Raw genomic sequence first — 20,391 nt, 5'->3', positions numbered from 1 at the left:
ATTCTGGTTTAAGTATAATTAAACCAGTCACTTTACTATGGGACTTTCAGGGCCTTTAATATGTCAATATGCACTATCCAAGTTCTGAAGGAATACACGATATATGTTGTTTCCCAAACTTAAATGTCAAAACTTCACACCTCCCGACCTTGCTCCCTCCACCACCACTCCAGCCACAGATTGGAGGAGCCCTTCTGTGTATAATGAGTTCTTACATGTGAAAAGTCTTTGAAACAAAGGTTAAGATGTTACATAATGTAAGATGTTTCTTTATTCAGCGGTATTATTTAACAAGTGAAAGTTCATGCACACGGTAGATCAATTGGCTAAAAATGAATGAAGTACACACCTAATCTTCTTATAAGGCAGCTCCCATGCCCATTGTCTCTTTTGAAGCTCCTCTCTACCCAGAGAAATATTATTCAAAAATTACTCAATAAAAATTATTGCTGTACTGAAAAAATTGCAAACACCTCCACTTCGGTGTATTCACACAATGACCATCCTTTGAGGGTTCTTTCTGTGATCCAGAGTGTACATGGGGCAGAGCAGATCTTTAAATCATGGGCTATATTTATCTACTATCAACAAAATAGGGAAATGGAGCTGAACCTAGTCTTTTCCTTCCCTCCCTATAATTTCCTCTGTTTCTAATTTTGTAGCAATCAAGTTTCAACTAGTTAATCAAATGTCTTTTGTGTGGCAGGTGCCAGGGTGTTTGTTTTCATTAGTGTACTAAATGCCATATTTAGGAACTTGGCCTTTTGGTTAACTGGCTACAAGCATGGCTTTAAACCATTAAATGTGTGTATTTAAACTCAGTGTTTATTTTTACATCTCCCTATCCAAATAATCAGGATGTGGTTATCTATAAGATGATACATTATGACATTTTTCCTATATACACCCAAGCACAAAAATATATACCTCAGACATAATCATCAATATTATAAATGCCCATCATCCTGTGCCATTTATAAGATTGTGGAGATGAAGAGAAACCTGGTTAGTAAAATGTGCATAAAAATAGTTAAAGGAAATCCACATGGAAAGACTTATAAAATTGGGCAATTTCACACTTTGTAACCTGTTTTTAACATGATAAAAAACGAGGAAGAAAATGATCACAAGTGTAGTTTATCTTTGATTGAATGAGAAAGTTATTTTAAAAAAGATGTCAGAAATATAAGATCATTTTAAAAAGTTATGTTTTTAATATATCTTCCTTTTTGTTGAGGAAAGTCAAAGAGACACCAGCAAAATCAGAAGGAAAAAAATATGATTCAGTGGCTGATTTTCTAAAGGAATTGGTAATACAGGTTTTGGTTGGTATTTTTACCAGATAACTCTTACATTCTTTCTTGTTATTTTTCTAGTGTCTCAATTTAGAGACATAATCATGATTTATTGTTTTCGATACTTACCAAAACTCTCAGCGTAAGTATCAATTTGTCAGAAAGAGAACACAGAGATAATTTACTACCCCCTTCCAGAAAGGATGGAATACAGAGAAGCAGCTAGGGCCTAATATTATGTGTTGATATAATACGTTAATAGTCATATAAGTTATGACTAAGATTCCAAAATAGATTAATTGGTGATATAACGAAAAACTAGTTTATGGGGCCATCCCAGTGGCGCAAGCGGTTAAGTGCTTGCGCTCACCGCAGAGGCCCAGGGTTCAAGGGTTCGGATCCCAGGCGCCCACCGACGCACCACCTGGCAAGCCATGCTGTTGCATCGTCCCATATAAAGTGGAGGAAGATGGGCACAGATGTTAGCCCAGGGCCAGTCTTCTTCAGCAAAAAAAGAGGAGGATTGGCAGATGTTAGCACAGGGCTGATCTTCCCCCCCCCAAAAAAAAGGACTAGTTTACACTACATACATGAAAATTAAGATTATATTTGATAAATAAGTGTTATAGACAATGCTAAAATATTTTATCTCCATTTTAAGTCAACAAACATGGTTAATACAGATGCTTTTCTATCTATATAAAACATTGTGTTCGTCTGTATTCTGGAAGATAATATTTATTACTAAAATCTACACTGAGGTTTCGCAATAACAATATTTTAAGGAAGTATCATAAAGAAAATCTTGGGTCATACCATAGAGAATGTAGTTACTGAAGTAATGTTTAGTAGTGCCTCATAAATGTTCTTTCATTTACAAATTATAAATACTATTTGGGATAAAGAAGTTATACATGAATCAATTCAATCTTCTCAAAGCTCTTTTGAGGTGAGAATTACTCCTCACTTCGCAAATATGGAAAATAAAGCTCAAGTAGGTTAAATGATACACATCTGAGATCACTCTAATACTAAAGCAGAAATGAGACTCAAATCCAGTTCTTGGGATCTGTCCTAGCATCCCTACCTTTTTGCTCCTGGCAAGTTTCCAAATCATTTTTTTTTAAGGAAATAGAAGTCTACTGTGACATCTTATTCATAAAGGATAGACTGGGGGACTTCCCAATGCCATGTTCTAAGTGGAAAAGTCGAGCTCATTCTGTTACAGCTCACACCCCGTGATCTTCCCTCAGCCGGGGAATGTTCCTCCCTTTACCTGATGCCAAACTGGCAGCCAGCAGGCCTGATACAGATCATAGATAAGCTTTAATTGGATATATAGTGGTGTTTTAAGGTAAAAATTCATAAATGTATAAATGGCACATCTTTGTGCTTACTAGACAGAATTAACAAATGTAATATTTGACATATTTGCTTTAAAAGATACATAGAGATAAAAACTGAGTCCCTTATGTTTCCTCCACAATCTCATTTACTTCCCACCCTCCCCAGAGGCAATCACAGTCATGAATCAAGTTCCATTGGTTTGTACTTTAATAATATGTAGATTTCAAAATATATGGAATTGCTTTGTGTATGTTCAATTTAGGTAACATGGTAGCATGCCATATATATTGTTCTAGAACTTCTTATTCCCCCCCCAAAACTGTTTTTTTTGAAATCCATACATATAAATGCACATAACATTTAGGTCATTTGTTTTAACAGTAAATACACATATATTTAAATCATTTGCTTAAGTTGCTAGTATGAATATACCTCAACTGATAATTCCATTTCCTACTTGAGTTGATTCCTGTTTTTTACCACTGTAAAAAATGAGGCTATGAACTTTCAGACACGTCTCCTTATAAACTTTGACCCATTTTTACTTAATTGTGTGTCTATTACTTTATTTGTCAGAGTTATTTAAATGTTCCAAATGCTAATCTTTCTTTCTTACATCTCTTGAAAATATATTCCACTTTGCAATTTATTTTTTTTGTTTATCGTATCTTATCATACAGAATGGTTTAATTTTGATATAATGAAAGTTGACATTTTTTTCTATAAGACATTCACCTTTTGAATCTTGCTTAAGAAATCCTTACATATCACAGGGACATGAAGATATTCTCCTATTGCAACTGTGGTGCTTTTGAAAATTTGAATTTAAATGCTTTTACATACAGCACATTCGCTCTGGTTGACCACAGACCCCACCAGGCCTTATTCTCTCATACCTGGCCAATTTTACACATTTCCTCTTAGATACATGAGGTTGTAATCCCTGGATTAGGCAGTCAAAGAATAAATACACAAACTAGATTTCTTAGACTTGGGTTACTTTGAATTAAATTATGATTATAGCTGTACAACCCCAGTCTAGGTTTCCATGGAAATGAAGCCTTGATAGAATTCATTCTGGGAGATTGACAGCTTCTATTAAGTATTATTTAAGTTTTGCAGAGGTACACTCCAACATATAGAAGCTGAATAATTTGGTTTATCACATGCCTATAACAAGCTTTATAGGAGTTTTTGTTTTCTATCTTTATATGCCACACTAACAAATGTTAACCCTGATTTATGCAACCCTTAGATGCTGGACTGGAGATTGGCAAGTGCACATTTTATCCTGGCTGTGATGTTGACGCTGTGGAGCTCAGGAAAAGTGCTCTCAGTGGATGTCACAACAGAGGTAATGGAAACTAGCTTAAGGCTCCAGATGTTTTTTTTAATGAACATAAGCCATTTCTGCTAATGTCAGAAGCAGGCGCTACTGACAAATAGGAGATGCTTTGATAACACAAAATCAAGGAAATAGGCATTTTTTTCTATGTTTTATCCTCACCATGGATTCAGAGAAAGCCAGATATCTAAATGTTAAAAAAAAAAACGACGTAATAACAAAGATTTATATTCCATGTACAAAAAAACATGAGAGAAAATTCATTATCCTTTCAGCCATATTTATAATTAAATAATTACATAAAGATGAAGTGCTTTTATGTGAAATTTGAAGTTGTTTACATGTCAAAATTTGAGTAGTTTTGGCCAAACTTTTTGTTATTATACAAATGTTTTCTTGCTGCCATGACTAAACTACAAAGGAAAAGAAATGTGAGGACATCTCCACACAGAGAAAAGTTAATTTAGCTTCTTTGATCTTATTAGAAACATATTCTTTGTATTTCTTAAATAACATAAAGTGAGAATCTGAAATCCATTTTACTGAAAGGCAAGTTTTATTCAAGTTCTATAATTTTTTTTCTGAGGATTAAGAATATGTTTAAAAAGAAAAAGAAACCAAAAAAACTCTATTTTGTATGTATGTCAGTTGGAAGAATGAAAACATTTTTTGGAGGATGCTCTGAGAGATAATAAAATATCTCCTACCTTTGCTCTTTGAAGGTTTGTCTCCTGCTCTTTAGTATTTCTTTCTCATGATTATAGCAACCTTCCCTTCTCCAGTTTCTATGTTGTCATGCTTATATAGAGAAGTGATAGAAGTTGGGATTTTAAGAGGAGTTTGGAACCAAATTGTGGACTTTGCACTGTAAATAACAAAGAGCTATAGAGATTTTTAATTTTCTTTTTGTATGATGAAAGTAGTCTTTGGGGATGATTAACTTCAAGGTATTATTCAGGATAGAATAGAAAAGAGAGGGAGATAGGAGATAAACAAATTATAAGGTGATTAAGAGTATACACTAAGCAGCCAAGAGGACCTGATAAAAGTCATTTCCAATGGGAATCAGGAAGAACAGGGCAAGAGGGGTTTTCCAGGAAGAACTAACCAGACTTAGTGCAGATTTGATTGGTTTAGGAAAGACGAGGCTCAATAGCTTCCAGTCTATATGTCAGACTATAAGTGTTTCAAAAGAGAGTTGCTTGAGCCAATGATGAAAAAGCTTAGAAAATGCTACTCTTTCATTTTATTGGAGAAAATGAAGAGAACAGAAAGAGAATGGAAGAAATAATCCAAGAAGAAAGACAGGAAGTGAAGAGAAAGAGTCTTGCCAAGACCAAGAGTCTGGCACATGGAAGAATGTGTCTTAAAAGGGATAGGGAAGAGATTCCTGAAGCTAAGATTTCTTCCCATAGGGGAATATTCTATGGCTCTTGGGGAAAAAAGTAGCATCTCCTGGACTACACAATGTCTTGAGATTATTAACAGGAGTATTTTTAAAAATGCTGAGTAGGCCTAGAAAGGAAAAGACAGACTTCACAAACTGGACACACATACGTTTATGACTTGGATGAAGTGCAAAGTGGCAAAATGTGTAACAGATAAATAAACAAGAAATTTTACAAGGGATAATAACGTCATTGGGATAGCTCTGACTCACTGTTGACATTCATTAATATTTGTTAATAAATCACATGGATGGAGAAGGTTAGCTCCCTGAGGACAGGGATTGGATTTTGTTCATTTTTGTATCCCTTAGGTCTAATGCAGAACCTGGTACATAGTGGATGCTTAGAGGATTGAATCAATAAAGTATGAATGAATGGTGAAAATAAAATAGCATGAGGTTTAGTTTTTTTCCAGAATTCATTCAATAAATATTCATCATAAATTCATTGAGTACTAACTATGAGCAAAATACTCAGATAAGTATTGAATAGAGGAAATAAAAGACTAATTAGACATAGTCATTGCCCCCAAGTTATTCACAATCTAATACACAATACCAATATATTGGAACCAATCTAATACAAAGGAAAATGTAATAAGTGTGATGATGAAAGTAGTACATGTAAAGTGCTATGGGAATGATAAGGAAGGATGCAGTTGATACTGGTAAAGAATCTGGAAGAATGATGAGTTAATGTACTAAATTTTAGAGACAAGCCTGGAGTTTTTCCTCTTTTTTCTTTGTGTGTGTGTGTTTGTTTTGTTTTATTTTGTTTTGTTTTGGTGAGGAAGATTGTCCCTGAGCTAACATCTGTGCCAATCTTCCTCCATTTTGTATGTGGGACGCTGCCACAGCATGGCTTGATGAGCGGTGTGTAGGTCTGCACCCGGGATCCGAACCCGCGAACCCGGCTGCCAGAGCGGAGCGCACAAATTTAACCACTATACCACCAGCTGGCCCCTTGTTTTTGTTTCTTTTTCATTCCTTTTGGATATACCTTACCTTTATGTGTTTCTGTCCCCAAAAGTCTTTCTCTCTGGCGCCTAACTCCACAAGAAATCAAGTTACATAACAGGCATGTCAGCTAAAGATAGCCAAATGCACATGATTTGAGGTTTCTTTTTCTTAATGAATGGAATCACCTTTCCTGCCCTATAGACCTTTGATTCTGGAGTCACAGATGTGCAGTCACCACCCACAGTCAGGGAAGAGAAATCAGCCTCTGATCTGGCAGCAAAACTCTTGTTTCTTGATGAACTCGTGTCTCTGGAGAATGATGTGATTGAAACAAAGAAGAAAAGGAGCTTCTCTGGCTTTGGTTCCCCCTTGGACAGACTCTCAGCTGGCTCTCTAGAGCGCAAAGGTAAACAGAGGTAAGTAACCCTTGGAGAAGGAATATCTTCATTTCTTAATTCGTCTACTCCGGGTTCAGAAACAGAGAGAATTCCACATTAAAAAATACAATGAAAACATTTTAGGTTAGCAGATTTGACAGTGTGCTGGTAACTTGTCCTCTTACTAGTAAGATTTTGGAAATAACTGTTTAGGGAGCAAAATGACTTCTACAGTATGCATTAATATTTTGTCATAATGTTTCCTGAGGAAGATTCTGTTTTACACAGATATAAAATAGTTATCATGAGATATTACAGCATTTGGGAGGTGAGGGGAAATGTGTGTGCTATGGGATAAATGTTCTGATCAATTGAGTTTTCTATTTAATAGAGGTTACCAGAATACCATTTTTATTTTTACCCATGATACAAAGCTTTCCAAATTACATGAATGAGTCCTATACCAAGATTTGAAGAGCTCTCAGGACATGGAGTCGAAAAACGTGTGCTTAACTCATTTCTAGCCATGTGACTTTTATAAGAATCTTATCTTCTGTGATACTCAGCTTATTTATCTGTAAAATGGGGATAATTACTTACCTCCATAAAAATCAGATGAATACTTTGTAAGCTATTAAGCATTGTAATGGAATTAGAGTAATTAAATCTCTCAATAATCATTGAGTAACTGTCAGTACTTTCAAGCAGTCATTCCAAACTTAACTCATCATCTACTCCTTCCATATCTGTTTCTCATGCTGTACATTTCATGTTAGCAATGGCACAAGAGACCACCCAGTTACCAATGTCTGGAATTTGGGAAATTTACTAGGATTCCATTTACTCCCCAGGATTCCTTTTGCTCACTCTAAACATTCCATTTTCCACTAAACTCTCTAAATCCTATCTGTTTTATATGTTAAATATCTCCAGAACAGCCTTTCCTGTTAAGGTTTTCCTAATTCTGGCCTTCTCTTTTTCATATTTTTTCTTTCTCCAGTCTTTCCTCATCTCCACTTCCACCACCATCACCCCCCCTCTACCACCAATATATCCTTTACTCTGCTATCAGGGGGATCATCTAATACAAAAATCTTTTTGTGAAATGTTCCCATTGCTTGCAAGATAAAAGCAAACTCTTTAAGCAAATCCTAGGAAGAATTTCATAATCTGGCGCCTCATTTCTTCGTGCACCCATCTCCGCGTTCTTTGCTCCGGTCTTACCTCGTTACTTGCAGTTCTAGGACTTGTCACGCTTGTTCGTAGGTCTATGACTTTGCTCTGTTCAATAATTCTCAGCATACAAGATACAATTTGCTAGACTTCTGCTCTGAAAGATTCTTGAAGCTACGCTAGGAAATAAAATCATCACTTTGGGACTATATTTTATCCTACCTGTGCTTGAAAAATAATCCGACACCTACATTTTGAAATTCAGACCCCATTTTAATTAAACAAATACAAATTAGTTCCACTTATGTTCTAGGCACTGTATTGGGCTATGGCGCAAAAGAAGAGGAAAATATAGTCTCTGTCCCTCAAAGAAATCACATGCCACTAAAAAACATAGAAATATTTATAATGAATTGTAACCCAGAGCAAGAAGAAATATATTTAAAGAGCAATTTATAAAGAAGGCCGTGGAAATCCAAGGGATAAATGGAGAAAATATTGTCTTCTAATAAATATTAGTTCTTTGATTCCTGGATCTTACAACATAGTCTACTAAATAATTTCAAAATCAATATACAAATGTTATATTTAAATATTTCCATATACATTTATAATAGCTTACATAACTTATATACAAAATATGTATTGCATAAATTTTATAAATATATATAATCTACATTGAAGTTTCATCATAACAATTTCTTTAGGAAGTGTCATAAACAGAGACTATATTAGGAGATATAATTTATCTAACATAGCTCAACTTACAAAGAATAAAGGGAAATGGACAAGCATTTAATATCCATTGGAACAAATTTTTATATATAAGGGCTAAAAATAAACTATTATAAGCATGCAAAAAATTAGGGAATATTGTTCTCATGAGCACTTCCCGAGGAAGCTACTAGATGAGTTTCTTCAGGCAAACAAACATGACTGGAGATATATCATCATAAGAATTGATGTGAGCATAACTTTAAAATTAACGTGAAATGATGTTTGCAAGGAAAAGAGTGCGAGGTGTTATAGTTATAGTCTGACAATATAGGTACATCAAAGTATCAAACAATTCAGGGACAATAGTTAGAGCATATACAATTTAGAATGAGGTTTTGACTGCTTCATGGCCATTGACTGGGAATAATAGGATATTACAACAAATAGTTGCTTCCGGACATGGAGAAGAAGGAAAAGAAAAAATTACCAACTAAATTTAATGAATCTTTTACTAAAGAACAGAAGACAAAAACTGAAAAGAGAGAGGACCAAGGTTTTCATATAAAAATATTAGTACGAAAATAACCATAAGAACCAAAGTTAAAAGTTTCTTACAAAAAAGAGAGCACAATAAAATAGGACACAGTGAAAAACTTTATATAAAAGACTCATATATATAAATATAACTTTAAAATATGATTGATTCCAAAAAATAATGATCATATCAATAAATGTAAATGAATGTAACTTGCCTATTAAATTACAAGTATTTTCAGATTGGCTGATAAAGGAAAATGCAACAATTTTCTATGTTTAGGAGACACAACGAAAATTAAAGAGATTTAGGGGCCCGACCGGTGGCGCAAGCTGTTAAGTGCTCACGTTCCGCTCCGGCAGCCCGGGGTTCGCCGGTTCGGATCCCGGGTGTGCACCGACGCACTGCTTGGCAAGCCATGCTGTGGCGGCATCCCATATAAAGTGGAGGAGGATGGATACCGATGTTAGCCCAGAGCCAGTCTTCTTCAGCAAAAAAAGAGGAGGATTGGCAGATGTTAGCACAGGGCTGATCTTCCTCACAAAAAAAAAAAGAAAAGAAAATTAGTAGATAATAGCAACAATAAACAAACATATAGGGACAGAGATTGGATTGGTGGTTACCAGAGGGGAAGCAGGGAGGGAGGAGGGTGAAAGGGATAGTTCGGTACATGTGTGTGGTGATGGGTTGTAATTAGTATTTGGGTGGTGAACATGATGTAATCTATGCAGAAATAGAAGTATAATGATGTACACCCGAAATTTTTACAATGTTATAAACCAATGTTACTGCAATAAACAAAAACTTTGAAAAAAAAAAGAAAATTAAAGAACTTCAGAAAGGTTGACAATAAAAGAATGGACAAGAATGTTTTTCCTTATACAAGGAAAAAACATAAATTAAAAATTAAAAGAAAATGCGACAACATATATCAAAAAGAAACAGCAGGGAATGCTAGGAAATAGAAAGAAATGTATTAGTAATAGGAGACTTTAATTCATTTTTTAAAATCCAAGAGAGATTATATATTGGAAATTTATAGAAGACATACACAACATAATCCATAAAATAGAACTTGTAAATCTGTTTTGAACTCTGAACTTCGATAATAGAAGATATAACTTCTCAAGTGCGTGTGAAATAGTCACAAAATTTATCACATCTGAGGTGACAAACCAACCCTCAAGAAATAAAGAACAGATATATTACAAAAGCATTCACTAACTGAAATGTAATAAAACTGGAACCTAATAACAAAACCAGAAAACAAGAAGGTACAAACCTGGAATGTATCAACCATGTCATTAAATAAGCTGTTGGGTCAAAGAGGAATACAAAATAAGTTTACATATTTTATTGAAAGTAATAATAAGGAAAATGAAATATTATGGGCAGATAAAGAAAATACCAGATAAAGATTAGCACTACCGTAATAAAAATAAAGCAAATACTACACAACGAAAATCTAGAAAGAACAGCAAAGTAAGCCAGGAAAAGCAGAAAAAAAAAGCAGAATATAGATATTAACAATGACAAAAGCCGAAATCAAAAAGTTTGTAAAGCAAAACACAGGGTATAATAAATACATGCAAAGCTGTTTTTCTTTAAACAACAAAAGGACAAGCCACTAGCTAACCTAGTTAAGAAAAAAGTAGAAAGCAAATTCACAAAATTAGAAATGACAAGGTGGAAATAACCATCAAAGAAGAACTTATAAAAAGAATAGGAAGCTACTTTGCTCAACTCTACATACATAAGTTGAAGAACTAGAAAACATTGATAAAATTTAAGAAAAATATAATCTACAAACATTGACCTCCCAAAAGACAAAAACAGTTCAATTACCGTGGAGAATTTTTTTTAAAGAGCTTGCCATAAGAAAGCACCAGATCTAGATAATTTCACAGGAGAATTTTACCAAATCTTAAATTATCAGATAATCCCAATGTTATTTTAACTTTTCAGAGTATGCCAAAAAGGTAAACTTTCCAAGTTTATTTCCTGAAACAAATATAATATTGACCCTCAAATTGCAAATACTACATTTTGAAAAGGAAACTTTAGACTTATATGTGAATATCAATGCAAAACACAATAGATAAGATAGATAATAGATCATTTTAAAAGATATTTAAAAATATAACACATCTTAACCAGTGGGGTTTATTCCAGGAAAGTAAGTGTGGTTCAATATTAGGAATTTCTTTAATGTAATCCATGGTAGTAATAGAGAAATGGAGAAAAAGCATGTGATCATATCCATATCCATACACGCAAAAGGGATATTGACAAAATCTAACATTTATTCATACTTTTTTAAAATAAGAACTGACAGATACTCCTCTAACATGATGTGTGTGTGTGTGTGAGTGTGTAGCTCAGCCCAAAAGTCAGTATTTTTTTTTTTTTTTGGTGAGGCAGATTAACCCTCAGCTAACATCTGTTGCCAATCCTCCTCTTTTTGCTGAGGAAGATTGGCCCTGGGCTAACATCCGTGCCCATCCTCCTCTACTTTATATGTGGGGCGCCTGCCACAGCATGGCTTGATAAGCGGTACATAGGTCCGCAGCCAGGATCTGAACCTGCGAACCCCGGGCCACCAAAGTGAAGTGTGCGAACTTCACCACTATGCCACCAGGCAAGCCCCCCAAAAGTCAGTATTGTATTTAATGGTGAGATATACTGGAAGCTTTACTAAAATGAGGAAGAAGAAAGCCATGCACATTATTTCCACTACAATTTAGAAATGCGTTTAGACAACAAAAAACATTTAGAGGCATAAGAATTGGAAAGGAAGAAGTAAAACTTGTTTATTTACAAATGACAAATTAGAAAACCAAGATAATCAATGGATAAACAATTACAATAAAACTCTTTTGATATATACAAACAGAAATCAGATAGAAGATAGAAGACTTCATTTACATAGCATAAAGATAGGAAAATACCTAGGCATAAAGCTAACAAAGAATGCCCAAAGAATACGTGAGAAAAAAACATAAAAATAATGCTAAAATACAAAAAGTAGATATGAACAAATGGAGACACATACTATACTATGATCTGGCATCAGAAGACTCAAAAGCAGAAAGATGTCAGCTCTTATTACAAACAACACAATTCTAATAAAAAATAACAACAGTTTTTTTGGATCTAAAGAAGTTCATCATAAATATCATTTGAAAGAATTGAAAACTAGCATACCAGGAAAACCCTGAGTAAAAGAAGAAAGAAGAGTCCTATCAAATATTTTTAAATATTTTATTTTCCTTTCTTTATAATAGCATAATATCAACCCATGGATAAACCAAAAATAAATAGAACAGAAATTCAAGAAATAAAGCCAATTATGTACGTAACTTTTAATATATTAAAAAAGTAGCATCTCATATTAGTGAGTAAAAAGATAAATTTTCAATAAGTGATTTTGTAGTATGGAAAAAAAGATAAAATTGATCCTTTCTCAAAGTATACATTACAATAAATTCTAAATGGATCATAAATTTGAGTGAAAAAACAGATAAACCAGTATAGGTACTAGAAGAAAACATTGGCGAAGTTCCATATGGAGAGGGACTAGGTAAAGGCTTCTAAATTCTGATGGAAAATTCAGAAAATATAAGGAAAAAATAGATACATTTGATTGCCTATCTTTTAAAAGTTTCCATGGCAAAGGACACCATAAAGCAAGGTAAAAAGAAAACGAATAAATTGGATAAATGTTTCTAATTTATATAAAAAACAAAAGGCTAATATCTTTAATATAGAAAGAACTTTTAAGAACAGAAAAGAAAAAGAACAAGGCTATAGAAAAATGGGGTAAGAAAATAGTCGGAGAACTTAATCGATAAATGTTTTGTGTGTTCTGACTGCTCTACCAACCAGCTGTTCCTGTCTGTTTCCTTCTCCTCGGGCCTCTCTATTCCCTGAGACAGAACAATATTGAAATTAGGCCAGTTAATAACACAAAATGGCCCCTACATGTTCAAGTGAAAGGAAGAGTCACATGTCTTGCACTTTAAATCAAAAGCTAGAAATGATTAAGCTTAGTGAGAAAGGCATATCGAAAGCCAAGATAGACTGAAAGCTAGGACTCTTGTGCCAAACAGGTAGCCATGTTGTGAATTCAAAGGAAAAGTTCTTAAAAGAAATTAAAAGTGCTATTCCAGTGAACATACAAATTTTAAGAAAGCAAAACAGGGGCCAACCCGGTGGCTTAGCTGTTAAGTGCGCGCGCTCCGCTACTGGTGGCCAGGGTTCGGATCACGGTTGCACACAGACGCACCGCTTCTCCGGCCATGCTGAGGCAGCGTCCCACAAACAGCAACTAGAAGGATGTGCAACTATGACATACAACTATCTACTGGGGCTTTGGGGGGGGCGGGAAGGAAGAGGATTGGCAGTAGATGTTAGCTCAGAGCCAGTCTTCCTCATCAAAAAGAGGAGGATTGGCACGGATGTTAGCTCAGGGCTGATCTTCCTCACAAAATAAAAAAAAAAAAGTGGAAGAGGACTTGAATAGTCTTAAAAAAAAATGAAAGCAAAACAGCCTTGTTGCTGATATGGAGAAAGTTTGAGTGGTCTGGATAGAAGATCAAACCATGCACATTTCCTTAAACCAAAGCCTAATCCAGAGCAAGATCCTAACTCTCTTCAATTCTCTGAAGGCTGAGAGAGGCGAGGAAGCTGCAGAAGAAAAGTTTGAAGCTCGCTGAGGTTGGTTCATGAGGTTTAAGGAAAGAACCGTCTCCATAACATAAAAGTGCAAGGCGGAGCAGCCAGTGCTGATGTAGAAGCAGCAGCAAGTTATCCAGAAGATCTGGCTAAGATAATTAATGAGGGTGACTACACTAAACAACAGATTTTCAATGTAGATGAAACAGCCTTATATTGGAAGAAGATGCCATCTAGGACTTTCAGAGCTAGAAAGGAGAAGTCAATGCCTGGCTTCAAAGCTTCAAAGGACAGGCTGACTCTCTTGTTAGGGGCAAATGCAGCTGGTGACTTTAAATCGAAGCCAATGCTCGTTTAGCATTCCGAAAATACTAGGGTCCTTAAGAATTATGCTAAATCTACTCTGCCTGTGCTCTATAAATGAAATAACAAAGCCTGGATGACAGCACATCTGTTTACAACATGGTTTACTGAATATTTTAAGCCCGCTGTTGAGACCTACTGCTCAGAAAAAAAGACTCCTTTCAAAATATGACTGTGGGCTGGTCCCGTGGCTTAACAGTTAAATGTACGCGCTCCACTACTGGCAGCCCGGGTGCAGATCCGGGCGCGCACCGACGCACCGCTTCTCCAGCCATGCTGAGGCCGCGTCCCACATACAGCAACTAGAAGGATGTGCAACTACGACATACAACTATCTACTGGGGTTTTGGGGAAAAAAAGAAAAAGAAGGAGGATTGGCAATAGATGTTAGCTCAGAGCCAGTCTTCCTCAGCAAAAAGAGGAGGATTAGCATGGATGTTAGCTCAGGGCTGATCTTCCTCACAAAAAAAAAAAAATGACTGTTCATTGACAATGCTTCTGGTCACCCAAGTTTTCTGATGGAGAAAGACAATGAGATTAATGTTGTTTTCATGTCTGCTAGCCCATGCATTCTGCAGCCCAAGAATCAAGGAGTAATTTTGACTTTCAAGTCTTCTTATTTAAGAAATATATTTCATAAGGCTATAGCTGCCATAGATAGTGATTCCTCTGACGGATCTGGGCAAAGTAAATTGAAAACCTGGAAAGGATTCACCATTCTAAATGCCATTAAGAACATTCATGATTCGTGGGAAGAAGTCAAAACACCAGCTTAACTTACCAGGAGTTTGGGAGAAGTTTGATTCCAACCCTCATGGATGACTTTGAGAGTTCAAGACTTCAGTGGAGGGAGTAACTGCAGTTGTGGTGGAGACAGCAAGAGAACTAGAACTAAAGATGCAGCCTGAAGATGTGACTGAATTGCTGCAATCTCATGATAAAACTAACAGATGAGGAGTTGCTTCTTAGGGATGAGCAAAGAAAGTAGTTTCTTGAGATAGACTCTACTCTTGGTGATGATGCTGTGAAGATTGTCTAACTGACAATAGAGGACTTAGAATATTACATAAACTTAGTTGATAAAGCAGCAGCTAGGTTTGAGAGAATTGACTCCAATTTTGAAAGAAGTTCTACTCTGAGTGAGATGCTATCAAACAGCATCACATGCTACAGAGAAATCATTCGTGAAAGGAAAAGTCAGTCAATGTGGCGAACCTCCTTGTTGTCTTATTTTAAGAAATTGCCTCAGCCACCCCAACCTTCAGCAACCACCACCCTGATCAGTCAGCAGCCTCAACATCAAGGCAAGATCCTCCACCAGCAAAAAGATTATGACTGGCTGAAGGCTCAGATGATGATTAGCATATTTTAGCCTTTTAATTAAGGAATGTACATTGTTTTTTTAGACATAATGCTGTTGTACACTTAATAGACTACAGTATAGTGTAAATATAACTTCTATATACACTGGGAAACCAAAAAATTTATGAGACTTGCTTTATTTCAATATTCACTTTATTGCAGTGGTCTAGAACTGAACCACAATGTCTCTGAGTTATGTCTGTGTAGGGTGAGTTTTATGACATTGTTAATTAATAACAGCAAGATGGATAAATATGAGTATAGTATGCTACTGTTTAAAAATGGCAATACAAGTACAAAAATGCTTAGATTAAAAAAGTAAAAGGATAAATATAAAATATTTTTAAATGCTTATCTTTAGGGAAAGATGAAAAAGGATAAAGGGATCAGAAATAAAAGCTAGACTTATTTGAATATACCTTGTTTTGATTTCAGAACCATTTCAATATTTTACATAATGATACAACAAAAATAAATATTAAAATGTTATACCTAAATATTAAAAAATGACTAAAACTTATTAACATATATATTCTAGTTGATGGCATTACTACACAAACGAGATTTACTCCAAGTGATGAAATAAAATAATTTGACTGTACATACTTATTGAAATATATGAGACAAAAAGGCCTGAAAGAAAAAAAAACAAAATATTTTCAAAAATTATACCATTGGTAGTACTATTGGTGTTGCTATTTTGAGACTGTTGATTGTGCATTGTGGGAAAAGCAAAAAAGTATTTATTTAATATTCTAATTTTGTCATTCCTGGTACTGATAAGAACTGGGATTCACAGCATGGAATAAAAATTAGATAAAGTTGTAAGTTGAACATGTTAAATAAAATAAAAACTCCTGGTCCTTAAATATCCCTTGATTTCAAAATATCCACGAGACATTCATTTTAGTATGAACTCATGTTTATGAATTACTATCAGCATGAGCTCATGATTCAGTCTGTACATTGAAAATTCTGCAAAACAATCACCGGTCTAGGGGCAATGAGCAACCTTAGTGTTCAGATTGTCATCTTTCAACATCGTTTCTCGCTTCAAGGAATTAGAGCTCCTCAGAAAAAGAGGACGTAAAACATACAAATTGAGCTTGAATGTCTTGTCATACCTGATAGCAAGGAAGCTTGCTATATTAAGGTAAGGTCAAAAGGACTCAAACCCATTGAAAGAGATCCCCACTGGCCAAGTATGAAAATCTAAGCATCAATAAAAACGTTAACAATAATGCATTAAATCTGCTTAAATCTGTGAATTAAAAATTATATTTTAAAGACTGATTGATCATCTTTGGAGAATGCTAGTTATCAATTCATTGTTTTGAAAACTTGTAAATAGAGAACATTAAACTTACTTTTCTTATGTGAATTGCACCACTGAGTAATTAACAGTAGATGAAGTGGAATTTTCTCTTGATAGAATTTTTATGGCTAAAGCAATGAAGAAATGATAGAATTAGTAGATGAGGTAGAAATTCCTCTTTGTAGAACTATTCCAGCTAATAAATGAAGAAGGAATGGTAGAATTAGAATATCTCTGTTTTCAAGCCCTAATGAAATGATGGATCTGACAATGATCATCACTTAGTGCTAGCATCACAAAGAAAAAATAGCAGGACATTATATGCCTCCGGCCGGAGGAACACAACGCTCCCTATAAAATAGAATTGCCAAAAAAATAGTCTTACTTCTAGAGCACCTACCAATTTTCAGGAAATATGGAAGACAGAGAAATGACTTCAGAGACACTACAGGGACGCAAAGAGCAAAATTCAGACTATAGAAACTATAAGACAAATAACCCAGTTTCTTCAATAAATAAATTACAAGGACTTGAAAAAAAAAGATGATGGGGAAAGTGGATTCTAAAGATTAAAGTAGAGTAAGACACTTATTAACCAGTCACAATTCTGGGCGTTCTGATTCAAACAATGATCTGTTTAAAAATCTGCATATGTAAGAGAGAATTGTGAATGTGAACAGTGACTATTTGATGATTTTAAGTAGTTATTGTGTATTTTAAATATGAAAATGGTACTGTGGTTACATTAAAAATGATATTTTCTGGGGTTTTTTTTTGTTTTTTGTTTTTTGGTTTTTTTGCTGAGGAAGATTCGCCCTGAGCTAACACCTACTGCCAGTCTTCCTCTATTTTGTATGTGGGTTGCTGCCACAGCATGGCCACCGACAAGTGGTGTAGGTCCACACCTGGGAAGCGAACCTGGGCCGTCTAAGCGGAGCTCCACAAACTTCACTACTAGGCCACAGGGCCAGCCCGAGAGAGATTGTCATTTAAATATTTAATTGAAAGTATTATCTTGAATTTACTTCAAAATAATACAGGAGTGGGAACAGAATAGATGAAACAAGATTTTCCGTAAATCAATGATTGTTGACTTAGAATGAGGACTATATGGGAGTTCATTATACTATTCTATTTTAGCATGTATCTGAAATGCTCCATAATAAACTTTTTAAAAAAAACTAAGTGAGATACACAGCAGATTAAATCTGGCAAAAGAGTAAATAAATTCATCATATGATAAAGCTAAGGAAATGACTCGGAGTATATCAGAAAGAGATGTTCCAATTTCTCTGTATGAGAATGAGAAATTGTAACATACAAATTAATCTAATGAGAGGTTAGTGGGAACAAATAGAAGAGAAAGTATCACTGTTTGGAAAGATTATGGGTATTTTTTTCAACAATTTTCCAGAAATGGTTAAAAAAGATCATTTCTCAAATTCAAAAGTAACCACAAATGTTGACCCAAAAATCTAGTACTGCTTTTGAAAGATTAAATAGATTAAGAACAGTTATCCTGTTAAGAGGAAATCGTGTAAGAGATGACTTGTAGGCTTGAACAGTCAGGGCATGTTCTCGGGAGGGCTAAATAGCGTGATGCGGGCTCAATATCAGATCCTAAGAAGTAGAATAAGAGATGAAATTGGGAAGGAGAGTTGGGGCCACACAGGGATGCTGTAGCCAAAAACGATTCATATTGTTGCCTTCTGGGCTATGCAGTGTGAAACCTACATAACCTTGTCAGTATCTTTGGCACCAGATTATGAGGGTCCCATCCAACGTGGTATAAAGCAAGAAAGAATTTTAGTAGAGTAATTGATGATCTTAGGATGTCAAAAACAATTGTTATCTTTTCCCCTTTTATCTACCTTTCCCTTCACCTCCAACTACTTTCAGAAGGTTGGAAGTGTTAAGGAGAGCTAATGCATTTGTGCAGAAGTTTATCCATGAGCTTGAAAAATTGAGGATTTACCCAAATCTAGACTCTTTATCTTGTTTCTTGACTGTAATTGGAATACAGACTCTGCTCCTTTGTTCTCTATGGCTTAACAACAAAGGTGACCTCCAATGTCAGGACTGTTTTATTTAGAATTTATTTATTTATTCTAATTTTTTTTAGAATTTGTTTAGAATGACATATACACCTTAATAAATCTCTTATTTACCTGTAATTTATTTATATCTTTTATATTTTTATTATCTACTATCCGAATGACCCTTTAATATTAGACGATGTTGATAATTTGCCTGGAATTTTTCTAAAGGATAGTTTCCCTCACTCCTTCACACAGTACTGAAAATACCTTGCAAAAACAATAACAATAATAATAATACTCTATATTTGAATTTAATTGCTATAAACATTTTCACAACTGTTATTGCTTTCATTCTCTGATTAATATTTTGAAGTTGGCAAAGCAAGTAATGTCATTGTGTCAGTCAGGTTTCCTGCAGGAGACAGGCAGTGCATTTGAAATAGGAAAATTTGAGAAGTTTATTCACAACAGGATTATTTACAAATGACTGCATATAGGCAAATCATAATGGGTGGCTCAATAGCCCGGGGCCCTGGTCTGAAGAGTCAGACACCTTGAGAGAAGCAGGGACCTTTGGGCAGAGGGAAGTGATCTTGCAAGAAGGGAGCCAGGAGAAAATTATCCTGACCTCACTTTTTCTCTCCTTCCAGTCTCTCCTGGCAAGGCAGCCCATTGCCTGCCTCAAACCAAAGCCACACAGCACAGGAACTTGGCTGTGATCCAGACAGGTTAGCATCCTGGACTGAAAGTAGGGTGAGAAAAGGCAGAGAGTGGATCTAGAGAACAGATGGAAGATACTCAGCACAATTATATACATTCTATAGATTCAGATTAATAAACACTTTACTCCATAACATTGTTATTATAACCACTTAACTGTAAGAGAAAGACTCCATTGGACATAATCAGGAAAACAATTTTATCACCCACCCACATGCATTTAAATTCATTCAGTAGGAGTTGTTTCTTGGATAAAAATAAAGGTAGGTACTACAGCTCTACTGGTCACATTGAAATAATAAAAATCCCTCTTGTCACTTTTATTAGAAAAACAACCATATTTCAGTAATTAAAGTAACCATTCTTATGTCTTGGCCCACACCATGAATATTATTAAAGTTTCTCCTTTCCCCAGCTTGGGCACCATTCAAACTAGAAAGCTGCAGTGGGAAGGAAGGTACATTCAGTTTATTCTCACCCCTTCCCCTAGCACAGTGGGCTGCCTTCTGCCTTTTCCACTATTGGGGATAGGGGTACAGAGAAGTGAAGAAAAGTCTTACTCGACTGATAGTATCATGACCTGGCCTTAGTCCTCTCTGGCCTCAGTAAATACTCAAAACGGATTCCTTATCAAGGGATGTTTTTGTGGGGTCATCGCACAACCCCCGTTGGAAACATTGACACAAATATCCTTGCCTCCAGCAATGCTTCTCTTCCAACAG

At 35.2% G+C, this 20,391-nt stretch overlaps 1 protein-coding gene across 1 annotated transcript in view; it reads left to right on the top strand.

The window, feature by feature from the left end:
• Nucleotides 1–3,897: 3,897 nt before the first annotated feature.
• Nucleotides 3,898–20,391, top strand: part of OSTN (osteocrin) — a 33,380-nt gene continuing 16,886 nt past the window's right edge. Inside the window, exons 1-2 of the mRNA XM_058556115.1 lie at nt 3,898–3,996; nt 6,596–6,810. Coding sequence (XP_058412098.1) covers nt 3,898–3,996; nt 6,596–6,810 — 314 coding nt within the window. The remainder of the gene's footprint in view (nt 3,997–6,595; nt 6,811–20,391) is intronic.

This window comes from Diceros bicornis, chromosome 15 (assembly GCF_020826845.1).
Source record: "Diceros bicornis minor isolate mBicDic1 chromosome 15, mDicBic1.mat.cur, whole genome shotgun sequence".
Taxonomy (NCBI): Eukaryota; Metazoa; Chordata; class Mammalia; order Perissodactyla; family Rhinocerotidae; genus Diceros; species Diceros bicornis.
The sequence above is the reverse complement of the archived record's forward strand: the minus strand, read 5'-3'. Positions and strand labels throughout refer to the sequence as shown.